This window comes from Myotis davidii, unplaced genomic scaffold (assembly GCF_000327345.1).
Source record: "Myotis davidii unplaced genomic scaffold, ASM32734v1 scaffold31, whole genome shotgun sequence".
Classification (NCBI taxonomy): domain Eukaryota; kingdom Metazoa; phylum Chordata; class Mammalia; order Chiroptera; family Vespertilionidae; genus Myotis; species Myotis davidii.
In genome coordinates this window covers 3,445,945-3,464,129 of record NW_006283639.1, presented here as the reverse complement: position 1 = coordinate 3,464,129, position 18,185 = coordinate 3,445,945, and the positions used below count along the sequence as shown (strand labels likewise).

At 36.9% G+C, this 18,185-nt stretch overlaps 1 protein-coding gene across 1 annotated transcript in view; it reads left to right on the top strand.

Annotated features, from left to right (window-relative positions):
* Positions 1–1,931: 1,931 nt before the first annotated feature.
* TMPRSS11D (transmembrane protease, serine 11D) overlaps positions 1,932–18,185 on the top strand; it is a 40,875-nt gene continuing 24,621 nt past the window's right edge. Inside the window, exons 1-3 of the mRNA XM_015565773.1 lie at positions 1,932–2,008; positions 15,451–15,572; positions 17,088–17,206. Coding sequence (XP_015421259.1) covers positions 2,001–2,008; positions 15,451–15,572; positions 17,088–17,206 — 249 coding nt within the window. The 5' untranslated portion in view covers positions 1,932–2,000. The remainder of the gene's footprint in view (positions 2,009–15,450; positions 15,573–17,087; positions 17,207–18,185) is intronic.

The following is an 18,185-nucleotide window of genomic DNA, read 5'->3' as shown; positions in this document are numbered from 1 at the left end:
GCACTGCAGCGCCCAACCGCTCCTTTTATTCTTTTTTTTATTCTGGGATTTATTTACCTTCTATAATTGAAACTTTGTTGCCGTCACTGGACCTGAGAGCTGGCTCCAGCTCTGTGGCCACGGCTGGCTGAAAGCAGGTATCTGGGGTTTGTTTAGCTTCTATAATTGAAACTTTGTTGCTTTAGGACCTCAGAGCCAGGCCGCAGCAGGCGGGGAACCTTGGCTTCCTCCATCACTGGAGCAAGCAAGCCTCCTGCTCGCTTCAGCTGCATGGCTGCTGGTGGCTATCTTGGTTGGGTTAATTTGCATATTGTGCTGATTAGCCAATGGGAGGCATAGTGAAGGTACAGTTAATTGCCATGTTTGTCTATTATTAGATAGAATTGGATATATATATATACTAGTAATTATATAGCTACTAGAAATAAAAATTAGTAATACAGGGATATGCTTATGAAATAACATTAAATATAAAAAACATAATACAAAATTATAATTTCTATATAACTGTGTGAAAAATACCTGAATGTGTGAAAAGAACTTAAAGGTTAACATGTGAAATGAATATGATTTGTTTGGTTAACTTTGTTCAAAAGTCTTAAAAATAATCTTTCCTTGTTTTACTTATAAAATCTGAATATCATGCCTTGGCTAGTTTGGCTCAGTGGATAGAGTGTCGGCCTACAGTTTGTAGGGTCCCAGGTTCGATTTCTGTCATGGGCATGTACCTTGGTTGCGGGCACATCCCCAGTAGGGGGCGTGCAGGAGGCTGCTGATCAATATTTCTCTCTCATCGATGTTTCTAACTCTCTATCCCTCTCCCTTCCTCTCTGTAAAAAAATCAATAAAATATATTTTTTAAAAAAATCAGAATATCAGGCATGAAATACATGATCTGATGAAAATATATAAGGGAAAGCAAGGGAGTCTGGTGTGAATTTATTGGTTAGCAGTTACCATTGACTTACAAGGTAAAGTCATAGGACTTTAGACTTGGAAATGTCCTCTAAGGCAACCTGATTGAGCTTCTCATTTCTCATTTGATAAATGAGAGTCAGAGAAATAAGTGATTCTCCCCGCCCCCCTTGGCTCCCATTAGTTGGTGAAAAAGCTGAGACTAGAATTCAATCAATATTTAGCATCCAATCTAATTATATTATACATTCCAATTCTTTAGCATTCTTTGTTTCTCACAAAGTAATCCGAGCGTAACCTTCCAAATTTATTTCCTACTTCTTTTCAACACACTAAACAGGAATGTTTTTTCTCACTTCCACATTATTCTCCCCTCTATGTTTCTTGGTCATAGTTCCTGTCTGTAAACATCACTCAACATTCCATCCTTACTCTAACCCCACACACACTCTTACTATGCTCCATTGCCCATTCATCTCCTAGAAGTAATTAGAATACTTTTTCAAAAAGACAAAGTGAATTTTAGTTTAAACTATTCTACTTGATTATTATACAACTTTGTACACCTACTCAGTTACTTCTCTGAATCTGTTTCATATGCTAATGAGAAAACAGTATTTTTCTCTCAAACAGGAGAATTCATTGACATATGGAAAGTATTTTCTGATAGTCCTTGGCATACTGTGGCAAAGAATGAGCTATGTGACGATATAACACAGGCAAAAGTGTCACATCTTCTTTAAATGAAAAAAAGTAAATACCCCACAGTATGTGGAGTGGTTGTAGGCTTCCACAAAACACCTGTCACCTCTTATGGTGTTGTTGAATCACAATTTAACCAGAAGAAACAAAATTCTTCCTGGTTTGTGAAATTCCCTGTCTATTTCTGATTCTGTTCCACAGCCATACTATTGGTTCAAGTTGATTCCTTCAGACTTGTCTAACAAGTTCGGTATTAATCACATGGGATTTCCTCCTTTGACCTGAGCTCCTTCATGGATCATACATAATACATGACAGTCATTCATTTGAGTGAAAGCCTCAGAGCAGCAGGAAAAAGGACCTCTTCATTATTCAGCATTAAAATGTATAGGTAAGTACGTTTCTGACTCTGTAGTTTTAGAAGTTTTACTGTATCTTAGAGCATGTGAGAAACATACAGAAGCTCAAAATTTTGGGTTGTGTCTAGCAAGCTTCCAGTTACTTTTTTGGAAACTTCATTAAAACTCTTAGATATTTTAAGATAATATGCTTGATATTGTTTAAATAAGATTCTTGGCTGCTTGACTACATTTTTTTAGGAAATGAAAAAATCTAAAGAGATGGCTTGGCATTATGACAGCATATCTTTAAATAAGGAAGTGTTTTTGTTTTCTCATGTTCAATTTTTCAAAAAGTGATGGGTGTGAACATTAAATGAAATCAGTAAAAAAAAAAAAAAAACTCAGTTGTCTTAAATTTTTTTAGGATTCTGTATTTTTACTCCTGTTGCAGTGTCATTACTAGCTATTAAATATGCAATGAATCCTGAAGTTTTATTTAAGAAAATAAAGACATTATTTGTCTACTTTTTATACACTTATGGCATCATTATTTTCAGGTAAATTCTTTTTGAAACTTAAGAAGAAAATAGAATTTATCTAGTTTTGTTTTCAGTTAATAAATATTTCCTTTTATACACTTTCACATAAAAAAACAAGTTGTAGCCTAATCTAGTCAAACAGTAGAGTCTCAAAATGATTATATAATTTGATGTTTTTGGTGTGGGCATCTATGAGATTACAAAGTGTCTCTTCTGGTTTTCCATGACAAAGAAAAATATGATACTGATGTGATTTTAAAAAGGGGATAAATCAAAGCATGACTAGTGTGTTGGCTATGTTAAGTGTAGTTGAGCTTATTTTAAATGTCCCAAATGTTAGAAAACTCAACCAAAATAAAAATTATTTTAATAATTAAATATATGTGCAGGGGATTATGAAGTATATTAGTAAACTACCAGTCATAGAAGCAGTCATGGGGACATAAAATACAGCATAGGGAATATAGTCAATAATATTATAATAACTATATATGGTGCTAAGTGGGTACTAGACTTATAATGGTGATCACTTCATAAGGTATGGAAATGTCTAATCATTATGTTGTATACCTGAAACTAATATAATATTGTATGTCAACTATAATTGAAAATTTTAAAAAATAAATTAAAAATATTTGTACAATAGTGTACATTTAAATATATACATAAAAGAGTGAAAATTGGTAGCAACCTAAGTTTCCACCAATAAACAATAATTAATAATTACCAGTAACATAAATAAAGTAATATCAATTAATTTCTATTCATGCAGTGGATATAAAGAATTCATTAAAATAAATCAAAATGTATAAAGTAATTTATATACTGGTTTTTATCAGAATAAAATAGAGTTATCATACCAAATTGATGAAATTTTGAAAATAACTTATGGATCCTTATTTATCAATTTGAAGACCTGTGACTGGGAAATAATTCTTTCTGGCAATATGAATAAAGAGCAGAATTTTCAGTGGGCAGGGGAGAGCATATTCAAATGGCTGAGGGTGTTAAAAAAAATAAACGTATTTTTGTTCTGATAATCTTACTTCTAAGTCAGTACATCTGCATGAGTTTAATATTGCAAGGAATGTATTAAAACTAAAATTTTCTTCTCTGCTGAAATATTCCAGATAGCATAAAGAAACGCAATTTTTAAAAATATCCCATATTCCCACTATTTCACAATTCCTCCATCTGCTCTGAGGGAGCAGGGTATTCAAATAGGGTAAGAGAAGTGAAATGAAAACTAATTAATATTTTAAGATCATTTTAAAGTAGTTTTAGGTAAATTTCCAAGTAATTCTGAGATCTCTTTGGTTGCGAATGGGCTCTCTTGGATGGTTTGATTACTTTTATGTATAAATTAAACTGTCACACCCTTCCAGGTTGTCCTCTCCTAAAGGTTGCAGAGATGGTGTGTTTCTTTTTTTCCCATCTGTTCTTCCTTTCTCTGAAAAAGAAAACCTTATTACAGGGCCCAGGAACTTGGGCAGCTGTGTTATCATGATAGACTCATCATTCCTTTTAATCATCATTTCTTTCAAATCCTTGGATAGTCCAGATGTCTTAGGCCCATTAAGAGAGTGTCTATATCCACTGAATTACAATAAAAGTGTGAGATGATGTTTGGACAATAGGATGAAGATTTGGGGTAAATGGGCATATCTTAGTTTAGGAACAGAGAAGTCTTAGCAAGGCTCCTCCCATCATAACACATCTTATTTCCATTTCCTTCCCTTTGTTTGTGCTCATAATACAATTAACTGACTACACAGACATGCCGAAGACTCAGTCAGGTGCCCTACCTCCTAACAGTCCAAGACAACACGAAGCAAGGGGGGAGATGGTTATCCGTCAAACGTGCATTTCAAACTCAATTCTAGTTTATAATTGTCTATTTTAACTTTAAAAAACCATGCTCAGCTGAAACCGGTTTGGCTCAGTGGATGGAGCGTCGGCCTGCAGACTGAAGGGTCCCGGGTTCGATTCCGGTCAAGGGCATGTACCTGGGTTGCGGGCACATCCCCCATGGGGGATGTGTAAGAGGCAGCTGATCGATGTTTCTCTCTCATCGATGTTTCTGACTCTCTCTCTCTCTCTCCCTTCCTCTCTGTAAAAAATCAATAAAATATATATTTTTAAAAAAATAATAAAAAAACCATGCTCAGCATTGCAAATAACTAGGCAAAGGATATATAACTTAATAAAAAAACTAGGCAAGTGTATTTAAGTAGTGCATATAAAGTATAAGCTTTTGCCCACAAAATCCTCAAGGCCACATACTAAAACAGTTGCTGAATTTGGCCAGAATGTTTTACTAATGGTGGTGATTAAAAAATATATATATTATTTTTGGTTAACAAATGTTTTACTAATAAGGGAGTGGTGATGGAGTTATATAATACATAGGGTGCTCAGCTGCAATCAGTCACTTAGGATAGTACATTTTCCAGCAAATTCTCTCATGCTCACTATCAATTTGTCCTCCAGGATGCACTCTCAAGCTATTTTCTCAGAGATTTGTTACTGACCTTACTCTTATGCCACTCCAAGTCCCCAGAGGACTATGGTTAACACCCCTAAAATAAAACATGAGGACAAGAATCAATATCTACTGTTTTAAGGAAACCTGACGATATCTAATCCAATTCCTTAAAGGGTGTTACTCAAACTTGGAGGATATATTTCTTTTGAGTAAAAAAAACAACGACAACAAAAAACTTGCCATTATTTAATTTTTTCAAAGAATTCTTTAAGTCTAAATTTAGCATGTGTTCATAATATGTAAAATAAAAGCAACACCCCAAACCTAAAACCATTGAATGAGTAACTAAGATGACTCAGTATTGATGGCTGCTGACTGATCAGGGTGATGGAAGTCTGGGTGGTTGTGACAGTTTCTTAAGAGAATTTTGTTGTATTGGTTGACTCTTCCTTTTAGGGATGCTTTTTCTATGACACATGATGCTCTCTGATAGCATTTTACTCACAGTAAGGCTTCTTTCAAACTTGGAGTCAATCCTTTCAAGCCCTGCCACTACTTTTTCAACTAAGTTTATGTAAAATCTAAATCCTTTGTTGTCATTTCAATAACCTTTTTAGCATCTTCACCAGAATTAGTTCCATCTCAAGAAACTACTTTCTCCACTCATACATAAGAAGTAACTCCTCATTCATTAAAGTTTTATCATGAGATTACAGCAATTCAGGCACATCTTCAGACTTTGCTTCCAATTCTAGTTCTCTTGCTATTTCCACCACATCTGCAGTTACTTCTTTCCTAAAGCCCCGAACCCCTCAAAGTCATCCATGTGAGTTGGAATCGACTTCTTCCAAAAGTCTAGAGAAGTGATTTTACCTCATGTCAAACTGCTTTTCTGATCACCTCAACAATCTTAACCCCAGTATGCATTCTGCTTCCCAAGATAAGATATATATCTGCATTTATTTTTTCTGAGCTCTAAGGAATACATTCTACTGTGTAAAAAAAAATCAGTATCAGAGATCTTGAAACTCTACTCATTTTTCTATGACACAAAATCATCCTGGACAGATGATACTGAGAACCACAACTCTTTCCTCTGCTTCTGTAGACGATCTGGGCAAGAAGCCAGTAGGATTAAATTCAGAAGAGGTTGAGTAAAGATGTTGTTTTAAAAAAACATATTGATGCAACTAAATATTACTCAAGAGTACCTAAAACAACTAACCTTGGGTTTGGTCCATGATTCATTAAAAGCCACTTTTTTCCTGTAAGAACAATATCCTTTACTAGATATAGTTGAATAGAACTAACCATGATGAATACATATGGGATTCTGAATCTAGTCTTCATTTCTCTAGCTGTACTGAGAATAGTTCCAGGAAATTTCTGGATTGTCTATCATGCCATACCTGTTAGCTTATCCCATCCCATCTGTGAGGAAAGTTTTCTTTTTTTAGATCCTTTACTAATAGATTTTTACTTCCTTAAATTGTGTATTTAATTATGTTTTTCTTTCTCCTACCCCATCATGCATAATACCTCCTTTCCTGTCTCCCTGCTCTCCTACCTAAGTAAACAATGTTTAAAACTATTATATATCTTTCTATACAAATTAAGCAGGATTGTTTCCTTGGCAGTGGTTAGAATCTTTTTTACATTTGAGTCCTTATGTCACAGTCAAATCAAATATTGGAAGATGAACACATTTGGACAAAAAAATGATAATAACGCTGCCTGTGCTTCTCTGGAGTGTGATATACCAAATGTCCCACCTTAGTGGGACACACTTTGTAGAGCCAATGAATGAAATATCCTGACATTAGCAGTTTAGTACTACAAATCAGGTCACATTGAGCTGGGAGAAAGGACCCCTAAATCTGTTACTCATTTATTTTCTGTAAAAAGCAAGCATGTATCTAGTTCTATATGAGAGTCAGTATATTTTGACAAGGTGATAAGTTAAGATTCTGAACATTTCATACTGATCTTATTGTAGACAAGGCTTGTTTATGTACTTGGATTTTAGAAAACAGAGAAGTCAGAAGCCTTCAATAAAATCACTCTTTTGGCCCTGACCACTGTGGTTCAGTTAGTAGGAGCACCATCCCATGCACCGGAAGGTTGCCTGGGCATGTGGTCAGGGCACATGCCTAGGTTTTAGTTTGATCTCCAGTGGGGGCATGCACAAAGTCAGTTGATCGATGTTACTCTCATACAGCAGTCTCTCTCTCTCTCTCTCTCTCTCTCTCTCTCTCTCTCTCAAATCAGTAAAACATATCTTTAGATGAGGATTTAAAAAAATTAACAATCACTCTTTTCCATGGATCTGACCAAGATTATAAGCAATTCCAAATGCCTTACTTGAAACACTGCACCACCAAAAATTAAAAAATGCAAATGAATGAGAGGAATGTTATGTTAGAATTAGCTGCTCTAAATTGTGTAAGAAATAAATCATTTCTCCCTAACCGGTTTGGCTCAGCGGATAGAGCGTCAGCCTGCAGACTCGAGGATCCCAGGTTTGATTCCAGTCAAGGGCATGTACCTTGGTTGCGGGCACATCCCCAATGGGGAGTGTGCAGGAGGCAGCTGATCGATGTTTCTCTCTCATCGATGTTTCTAAGTCTCTATCCCTCTCCCTTTCCCTCTGTAAAAAAATCAATAAAATATATTTTTTAAAAAGAAGTAAATCATTTCAAAACTCTGATGCTCTAACTATTATTTGTAACAAATGGCTTGCCATCAACAATAACACACCACTGTATTCCAATGCCTGAGAGAACTGTTTTCTAGAAAATGCCCTTGAAACTCGAACTGAACAGGTTATTGAGTCCTTTTCAGTTCTTGTGAGTTTAAGCCCACCCTCACAGACAATTCTTTGCAGAAAGCTTGATAATTTTGTTATTATAGTAAGTAATAATCATTAAAAGATAAATTTAATTTTCTTCAGCAGCTGCACTGAGATATGATTACATACCAAAAAGTTCTCATGTTTAAGGGTATAATTAATTCAGTGCATTCTCACATATTTATAGAATTGTGCAACCATCACCGAAATACAAATTCAAAATATTTTCATCATTTCAATAGCAACAAAAATTAATTTCAAGTATTCATTTCCAAGAAGCATCCTGGCAATAAAGTACCAAATATCATATTTAGATTGTCATTGGTATGGCTTTGAAATTTGAAGAAAGTTACCAAAGTAATATTAGTGTCTTTAATTAAGAGTAAAGGAAAATAAATGAAGGGGAAGAATAAAAATGGCAAAGGAGAAAGAAAACCACATTTTAAAACTAAATCCAGGGAGGAAAAAGTGCTATTTAGAGGAAAATGAACAAGGAAGCAAATCTTCATCTAAATAGCTTCTTGCTTTGTTAGTTTACTCTGAGCTCAATGGCCCTGTCAATAGCTAACTTTTTAGAACTCAGAAGGAAACTAATACTGAACAGCAGTGACCTCTAGAGTACATGCTGGCCCTCCCTAACCTTAATTAACAGATCAGTAACCTGTCCAGGACTTTCTCTGTTACAGGCATTGGTATTGAAACACTAGGTACACGTCTTTCAACAATGGTAGAGTCAACAAGGTATTGCTTTCATCACTTTATGAATTTGGTGACTCCTAGAGAAATATACTTAAAATATCAGCATCATGAAGCTCCAAATATAAATATTTCCATCTTTCTGTTGTTTTCACATCACCTAGGTAGGCTGACCTTTGTAGAAGAGCCACCACCTACCATATTGACATTGTGCCCATTTGCACACTAACAAGGCTCTATAATATCAATTATGGATGCAAGAACCCATCCTTTGGGCAAACTGTACAGTTCCAGCAAAGACAGCCTTTCTTCTAAAAGCAAGTATACTGTAAGTTTAGTCGTGCAGTAACCAGAATATAGCTCTAATTCTTTAACTGACTCTGTCAGTCAGTAGTCTCCAGACATCTTCTATTAACAATTACTCAAAGCTACTTCTGCAGTGCAAATCTCCTAACTCCAGTTCTCTTTCCACATCCCTTTAAATGTCTTTTAATGAAAGAATTAAGCACTGTGCTCAGTTTAAAGTCAATTACCAAATCTTTTAAAAAAAATTTATATTTCTCATGATATTATTTTTAATTCACTTTTATTTTATTTTTTCCATCACCATGTAGCCCCTGTATGCCCTTTTCCAGCTCCACCCACCTTCTTCCCCTCCAGTCTCAACACTGTTGTCCATATCTATGAGTTCTCCCTCTTTTTTTAAATTTTTTGCTCAGGTAATCTCATATCATTCATTTCAAAAGCACAACTGATATCAGAACAAAGGAAATCTCAAAAAGAAGAAATGATCACTTTTTAATTGAAAAAATTCAGTACCTACCTTACTTTTTTGCAGAAGCATAAAGTGGACATTATTGACTATATTATAAAACTGGAAGTATTTTTCAATTTAGTAGGGTCCAAATAAATAAGATTTGATATATTATGATGAGGCTTAATCTATTTTTCATCTTTAATAATTGTTTAATCACCTTTAAAAACTAGAACCCAGTGAAATATTTTAAAATCAGGTAATAATTGTTGTAAATCAACTTTAAACATATTTAATGTTATAACAACAATAAAATGGAGGAAAATGCCCATGTATTTCAATATATAATAATTATTTCTTCAAGTTTATAACCAATTAGACAAAGTATGAATGGAGCATCACTAGGGAAGGCATTTATTTTTCTCCCAGCAGTAAAGGCAGGTTTGCCCTGTTGTGGCCACACCCTCTCATGAGGTTGACTCTAGGACTTAGACCTGTTCAAAAGAGCCTGAGTCCCAGCAAAGGACAAACTTAAGCAGCTTATGAAACAATTGAGCCCACACTCCTAGCTTCATTGGCAGCAGGTACTCATGAATCATCACCACTCCCAACTTAGCCATTACATATATACATATATACTTACATGCATACATACATACATATATACATACTAGTCATTTGTTCATATCAACTTACAAATTCTGTGAGAAGAATTTCAATCCTACGTTGGCTTTCACTACAAGTAGCAGGTTACCAAATTTCGACACATCATTACAGAACTGCTATACACAGTTGTACAGTTTGTGCAATATACAAAAATGGATAATTCAGGAGACGATTGGAAGCAGATATGTAACCTAAGCTCTGTGAAAAATTTTCTGTCCCAGAGTAGAGCTGAATGCAGCCTGAGGAACACCCTTTTATAATTGTCTCTGTCTGCCAGAGAAGTTGTCTTTTCCTAATTCTCACAAAAGCATTCTAGCATGGGTCCCTCACCACTTGCCTAGCCTCTGTATCCTCAGGAAGGATAAAGTGATTTATATCATCAGGAAATATAAGCTTATTTATATGCTACCCAAGATAAAAAATAAACTGAAAGTAAACCATTGAATATTATAAAATGTCATGTAATGTATTCCAAAGGTACACACACATATAGTGTTGCATGCTTGTGATTCCTGCAAGGACAGGATTATTTTTTTGTCCAATTACAGTTGACATAAAATATTATATTAGTTTTAGGAGTACAACATAGTGATTAGACATTTATATAACTTTCAAAGTGATCACACTGATAAGTCTAGTACCCATCTGACACCTTACATAGTTATTAAGATATTATTGACTATATTCCCTATGTCATCTATTACAAAGGATAGGATTCTTACCTTCCATATAAGCCCAGAGTTTTTAGAATGTATAATTTAATAAAACAAATAAGAAGTCTTAAACCTGTGGCACTGACTCTGCCACCATCCAGTCGTTCGATCCTAATGAATCCTGTGTCTCTTTCTTTGTACAGTGTACTCAAGCTTACCAAGTTGATAAACTAAGTCGATATCAACTAAGATGACATCAAGTTTATCAACAAAAAAATTTTAGAAATAAGTAAAAGTATTGGATTGACTCAGTGAGAAAATAGGTCATTTTCACCCATCTCAAGTTAAACCAGAAAAGCTATTCCACTTTCTTCTGTTTATTATTGACCTTCCAAATAAGACCTTATTTAAAGTGCTCCTCAACTTAAAAAAAAAATTAAGTCATTGAATTGGATCATCTCTACTGCCTCCCAGTGGTAACCATCTAGAGTTAATGAAACTGTCTAAAATAGAATTTGTCCCTTCACTTTGGAACCATTTTCATATTCTTCATAAGTTCAATGCTCCAATATATAATGTAAACATGCATATTAAAATGTATGCACATATTCTATAATAAAAGGTTTGTACAAATATTTTTGAACTTTCCATCTCTTAGCATCAAGAGTAACGTAGTGTGATAGAAATTAGTAACAACGACATGGTAATTAACAAAAAACCTCCTCCCATCTGATGTGGACATTTTTCCAGTTTGAGCTTGACAGACCTGGATTCACATTCCAGCTCTGTCACTTACTAGCTGAGTAGCTAAGCCTCTATTTCATCATCTATAAACCAGAGTTATTTACCAGGATTAAGTTCAATGATGTAGAAAAACTCAATCCAGTGCCAAATACATGGTAAGCACTAAATAGATTATTCTCCAATCTGTACTTTGTCAGTATTCAAAACAAGAATGGATAGCATACAATTGTATTTAAAGCCCCTCCAAACTACAGTACAATTATTTTTAAACTCATCTCTGCAGTCTCATGCACCAGTTTTTCCATAAAAAAAGCCCCATATGGACTCGTAATGGGTTTTGTGCTAAGGACAGCATGTATCCATGCATCTCTACCTTCATGAGCTACAGCCTAGATGTGGGCCCAGGCCATACAATCATTGTTTACCACATGAAGGGATAAGGACTATAATAGAGAAATTCATTGGGCATATGAGATCAGATAAGGAGCAGTGAGATCACAAGAAGGGAAAAGAAAGATGCTTGAATTATTTTAAGAATAAAACGGGAATTCGCCAGGTGTCTGACTGGGGATAAGTGGGCAGATGAGTATGTGGCAGAAGATAAGACTCCAGAGGTGACTGTGATGGACTTTAAATGCCGTGTGGAAGGTTTGGATGCCATCCTGAGGATCATGAAAAGCTATAGATAAATTTCAAATGAGGTAGGGGAAGGGGAGAGTGTTAAAACCTAAGATTTAATTTAAAAAAATAATCCCTTGAAATATTTTAAAAGGTTGATTGGAAAGAAACAAAAATCTTAGATTCAATCTAGATCCCTTTTTCTACATCTCATAAGTGAATTATCAGCAAATCTTACATGGTTTAAATGTAAAATATATCCAGACTCTGACCACTTATGACTACCTCCAATGCAACCACCATTGTGTATACTTCCATTATCTCTCCCATCAATCACTGAATGATTTCCCAAATCATCTCCCACTCCATCCCCAGCCCACTATTCCTCTGCACCTCCCAGAGTGAGCCTATTAAAGAAATAGATCTGATGTCATTTCTTTGCTCAAAATCCTCAAAGACTGTCTTTTTCAGAATAAAGACCAAAGCCCTTACATACAAAGCCCTGAATGATCTCCCCTCACCTGCCAACACCCTACTCCTGCCTTTCTCACTTTATCTCCCTCTGATGTATCCTCACCCCTAACCTGCTTACTTCACTTCAGCACAGAACCATTGCTTTGTGAGTCAAAATTCAGACAGTGGCCCTAGCTGGTTTGGCTCAGTGGATAGGCCTGGGGACTGAAGGGTCCCAGGTTCTATTCTGGCGAAAAGGCACATGCCCTGGTTGCCGGCTCTATCCCCAGTAGGGGGCGTGCAGGAGGCAGCCAATCCATGATTCTCTCTCATCGTTGATGTTTCTTTCTCCCTCTCCCTTCCTCTCTGAAAGCAATAAAAATATATTTTAAAAAATGTAGACAGTGTCTGGAACACATTTCCTCTAATAGTTTACAAAGTAAATATTGTCCACAATTGAGTTTGTGTTGCCATAAGCTTTAAAGCCAGCCACTTACAAAGGTTTAAGGACAAACCGCACTAAAAAAGGAGCAGACATTTCTTCAGCTATTTTCTATAGGGTGGAACAATCCATTCTTATGCAGTTAACTATGGCTTGCGAGATTAAGATAATTTGAGCTCCACGCCCTTTGTTTACTGAGTCATATGTCTCATGATGCTTTTCAGTCATTGAATTTAAGATGTTTTCTATGAACTGAAGCAAAGTCAGCTCTAATGTCATTCCCATGGGAGGCTCATCCAAGCTAAGGCATGTGCTGACTCCAGCCTTTCTGGTTTTGTTTTCTGGGGTTTGGACCTCCAAGTTAAACTTTGTTTTTCAGTACTTCTCTCTTCACATCCCTAAATCTTGACATGTTCGCCTCTGGAAATAGTTAATCCCTGGTTGAGGAGGAGGCCCATCCATTTGAAATTGGTTTAGGTTTTTAGGTTTACCCTTGACTCCAGTGCTGTCTCCTTTTGGCTCTCCTACTGCTGGGCAGCCACTAATATTCACTGAACTCACAAATACCGAACACTATGCGCATTAGTGACTGCTTGTCATTGGTATGACCATCCCACAAAGCAACAGGAGTAAATAGGCTCAAAAGCCGACAAGTGTCAAAGTGCCAATTTTCTCCAAACTTGGAAATTGCCACGAGTGGTTCCTGAGCATTGGACTCTGGACCAGTGTCAGTGAGCGTCAGTTTCACTAGGAGAGCAAAATGAACAAATGGGAGCACTGGAGTAAAAAGACATCCTAAAACTAAAGTCTAATTATTCATCATCTCTTTTTTTATCATTCTGAGATTATGTCCTTCCTACTTTTACATATTTCAGTATCCTTCTACTAAATGATAATATTTGATCATGGTCAATTTTTTAAAATATATTTTTTATTGATTTCAAAGAGAGCTGAGAGCCTGGCCTCTCCCCGTTTCTGTCTTCCCACCTGTCCTTTCATATTTTTATTGATCTCAGAGAGGAAGGGAGAGGGAGGGAGAGAGAGAGAGAAGCATCCATGATGAGAATCATTGATTGGCTGCCTCCTGCGTGCCCCCTAATGGGGATTGAGCCTCAAACCCAAGTATGTGCCCTGACTTGGAATCGCACCATGACCTCCTGATTCATAAATTGATGCTCAACTGGGGAGCCACACTGGCCTGGCCAGAGGCATGGTCAATTTTTAATGTGCTTATTCAACAAAATTGAAAGTTGGCAATTCTATGTCCACCTCCAATAATCTGACATGTTACTAGTCCCAGGGCCATAACATATGATATGCAGGGGGTACATTGCAAAATGCCAGGAGGTACCCTTCCATAAGTCTGTGAGTTGGGCAGAGCCCAGAAACCACTAGGCAACCTGCTGTGAAACCTCAGAGCATTCCCTTCACACGTAGACCAGAATGTTGGCAAAACAAATGCAAAAAAATGAAAGTCAGACTATATTCTGGCTAAATGTAAAATACTTTCAGCTCAGTAAAAATCTTAAAATTTGAAACATGGCTAGGTGTTAACACATACAGCAAATATTTATAAATATCATAAATATTTATGAATCACTTATGTATGCCAGGTACCCTACAGAAGTGTCGGAAACATAGCATGAATACCATCTTTACTTTCAAGGTGCTCACAGCCTAGTGAATAACTGATTTAACTAGAAATATAACTAAAATAACCTTACTGACCTTCAAAACAGCCTTATGAGGCTGGTATGATTATTCCTATTTTTCAGGTAAAGGAAGTCTCAGATAAATAACAATATGATCACCAATCAAACAAGGGATAGAACAGGAATTCACACTCAGCTCTTCTGACGACCTCCCCAGCATGAGTGCGTGTGCAGTGAGAGGAAGGCAGTGTAAAAGATAGTACCTGGGCTGGATGCCGAATGCAATATCAGATACTATTGGATTACACTGCAGTTGACAGATTCATGAGAAAAAGGAATAAATCACACAAATCCTCTGCTGCTGGTGCAATTCTAATTCATTTTGGGAGCTTGCTACTCTCCTGGACCTCAGCTCTCAGCCTCTGGCCACATGCCCATTTTTATAATAAGGATAATATAACAGTGAAAAATGCTACTGCTCTGACTCCCTCCATCCTTGCCCCACTCAAAATGATCTCTTTCTATACAATTCTGAGGATGGTGCCCAGGTGAGGGAGATTACTATAGTAAGTGTCCCACATAGGGTCCCGGAAGAAGTTATAGCAAAACAGAGAATAATTTGGTTTCTATTCTTGAGAATTTCATCAACTGGAAGAAGGGAAAACAACTGCAAACCATAGGTTAGATTTCCTTATTCTTCTAGCAACTACATGTCAACAACATGCTGAAAAATTTTTGAAAGAAAAACCATTAAGGAGAATGTTGTCCAGGTCAGGTTTATTTCCAGGACTAAATTCCCATCAAGAATCACTTGGTTTTCAGTCCAGCCAACCCCATGTGCAAGCTAATAGGTTTAAGAAGACAGAACATGATCAAGAGCACTAAAATAATAGCTTCTCTGAGTGAAATAAGTAGCCTGTGATGTTTTTCTCTTGTTCAAAGGCCAGCTCGGGTGCCATCGACCTCAAGATTCCTGAATCCATATGTAGTGCTTTTTGTTGTTATCGCTGTGGTGTTAGTCCTGGCAGTGACGATAGGTCTGCTGATCCACTTTTTAGCTTTTGGTAAGTACCAGAAGATTAAAAGAGCCACTTTTCATTCTAAATAACTAAATATACTTGCAGATTAAAACCTGGGCTTTCCTTGAAGTCTTACCATTTGCAACAAAATGGATGAATGTAGAGGGTATTATGCTAAGTGAAATAAATTAGATAAAGACAAACACCATATGATTTCACTTATATACTGAACCTAAAGAATGAAATAAATGAACAAACCAAACAGAAACAGACTCAAAGATACAGAGAACAAACTGATGGTTGCAAATTGGTAGTTACAAAATAGTCAAAGGGGATGTAAAGTTCAGCATCTTGAATATAGTTAACATATTGTAATAACTATGTGTGGTATCAGGTAGGTACTTGAATTATCAGGGGGATCACTTTGTAAATTATATAATTGACTAACTACTATGCTGTACACCTGAAACTAATATTTTAAAAATTTTGGCCTTCTTTAATTGCCACTTTTAGTTCCTAATATAAGATAATTATATTTTTTTGCTTATAATCTCCTAACTATGTATTTGTTTCTATATTTTCCCTCAGTCTATATATTTTTCTCTTCTGTCTTGGCCTTTTTTTGTCTAATAAACATTATTACCCAGGCAAAAGTATTCTAGCCAAAGGAAAAAAAATTTCCTGGTACTTTTCTAATACTAGATTTTGCCTATTTTGATTTTTCATTAATACCATGATTCTCTTTTCATTTAGTAACCTGATAAAACTAAAGGCCTAATGCACAAAATTTGTGCAAGGGCCTTGGTTTCAGCCCCCTCCCTCTGCTGCAGCAGCCGGGGCCTCTGCTGCCTCTGCCTCGGCCCCCACCTGCTGCGGCTTTGTCTGAAAGGAAGGATGTCCAGTCTAATTAACATTTATGCTTTTATTATTACAGATTGTAAAAAAAAATGTTCTAAAGAACTTTAAGTTTCGAAAATATATACAGAGGCAAAGAAGTATCAAATAGACTGTCAAACTACAGTGGGAAGGCAGGGGAGGGTTGGCGGGGTGAGAGATCAACCAAAGGACTTGTATGCATGCATATAAGAATAACCAATGGACGCAAGACACTGGGGAGGAGGAGTGAGGACATGTGCTGGGGGGTAGGGTAGTCTGGGGGGGGGTGGTCAATAGGGGAAAAAAAGGAGACATGTATGCTACTATTTGTAATACTTTAAACAAAATAAAATAACCTTAAGTGTCAATCCTAAAATTTGGATGTACCTAAGTATTTGTTAATTTATAATCTGTCTTCTGAAAACACAATCTTACTAGCAGCGGTCCCTCCCCCAACCAGCTGGCCCCAATTGTCCCCACCACTGGCCAGACCGAGGGACCCCACCCGTGCACGAATTCGTGCACTTGGCCTCTAGTTTTATTATAAATACATTTATATTAAGTTTAAAGTGTTCTTTCATTTAATAGAAGCAAAATTTTTAAATTATGTAATATAGCCTCCCATAGTTCTGAATAAACTAAAGATTAAAGTACTTAGTAATGTGCTTTTTCTTTGTTTTACAGATAAAAAATATTACTTTTACTCTAGCAGCTTTGAAATCCCCAATGTTAAATATAATGATAAGTTAAACTCACCAGCTACCCAAGAGTATAGAAATTTGAGTGGAAGAATTGAATCTGCGGTAAGTTAATATTATCTCTGTTCTTTATTCCATCATAAAAAATATGATATTAAACCTATTATTTTTGTAATACATTTGCAATTGCTAGGTGCTCTACATATTTTTCTCTCTTCAAAGGTGAAAGATGTGTTTCTGCTTTTTCTAAGTTAATCTGCTAGTATACTAATTCTTATCCACATTTCTTAAGTCATGAGTGAAAAGTGTTAGAAGGGGCAGGATTATTAAAACACAAATTTGTGCACAGGTGGTCCCTCTGGGTGGCCTGCAGAGATTGGTGGAAACCCACAGTCCAATGCTGTCTGAAGCTCCTACCTGCTGCCCCCTCTCATCCCTGCCTCACTCTGCCTGCCATGGGCTCGAGCCCAATCAGTCCCAATTGGGAGAGGTTCATGCTGCCACAGCAGCAGTTGCCAGTCATGAACCCTGCATCTGGTTCCCTCCCAAGGGGAGTAGCCTGTGGGAACCAGCTGAAACTGGCTCTCCAACAACTCCTGAGGGGTCATGGATTGGGAGAGGGCACAGGCCAGGCTGAGGGACCTTACCAGTGCAAGAACGAGCTGGGGAGGGACTTTGGGAGGGCTTTAGGGTGTGTCCAGCCCATCTTACTCAGTCCTGATTGGCCAGACCCCAGCAGCAAGCTAACCCACCTATCAGAGCATCTGCCCCCTGATGGTCAGTGCACATCATAGCGAGTTGTTGAGCAGCCTTAGCATATCATTAGCATATTACACTTTGATTGGTTGTTCAGTTGTTCTGCCACTAGGTCTATTTGCATACAACCCTTTTATATATATAGACTAGAGGCCCGGTGCACAAAAATTTGTGCACTCGGGGGGATAGGGGGGGTCCCTCAGCCCGGCCTGTGCCCTCTCGCAGTCTGGGACCCCTCGGGAGATAACAACCTGCTGGCTTAGGCCTTCTCCCGGGTGGCAGAGGGCAGGCCCAATCCCTAGGTGCAGCCCCTGGTCGGGCTCAGAGC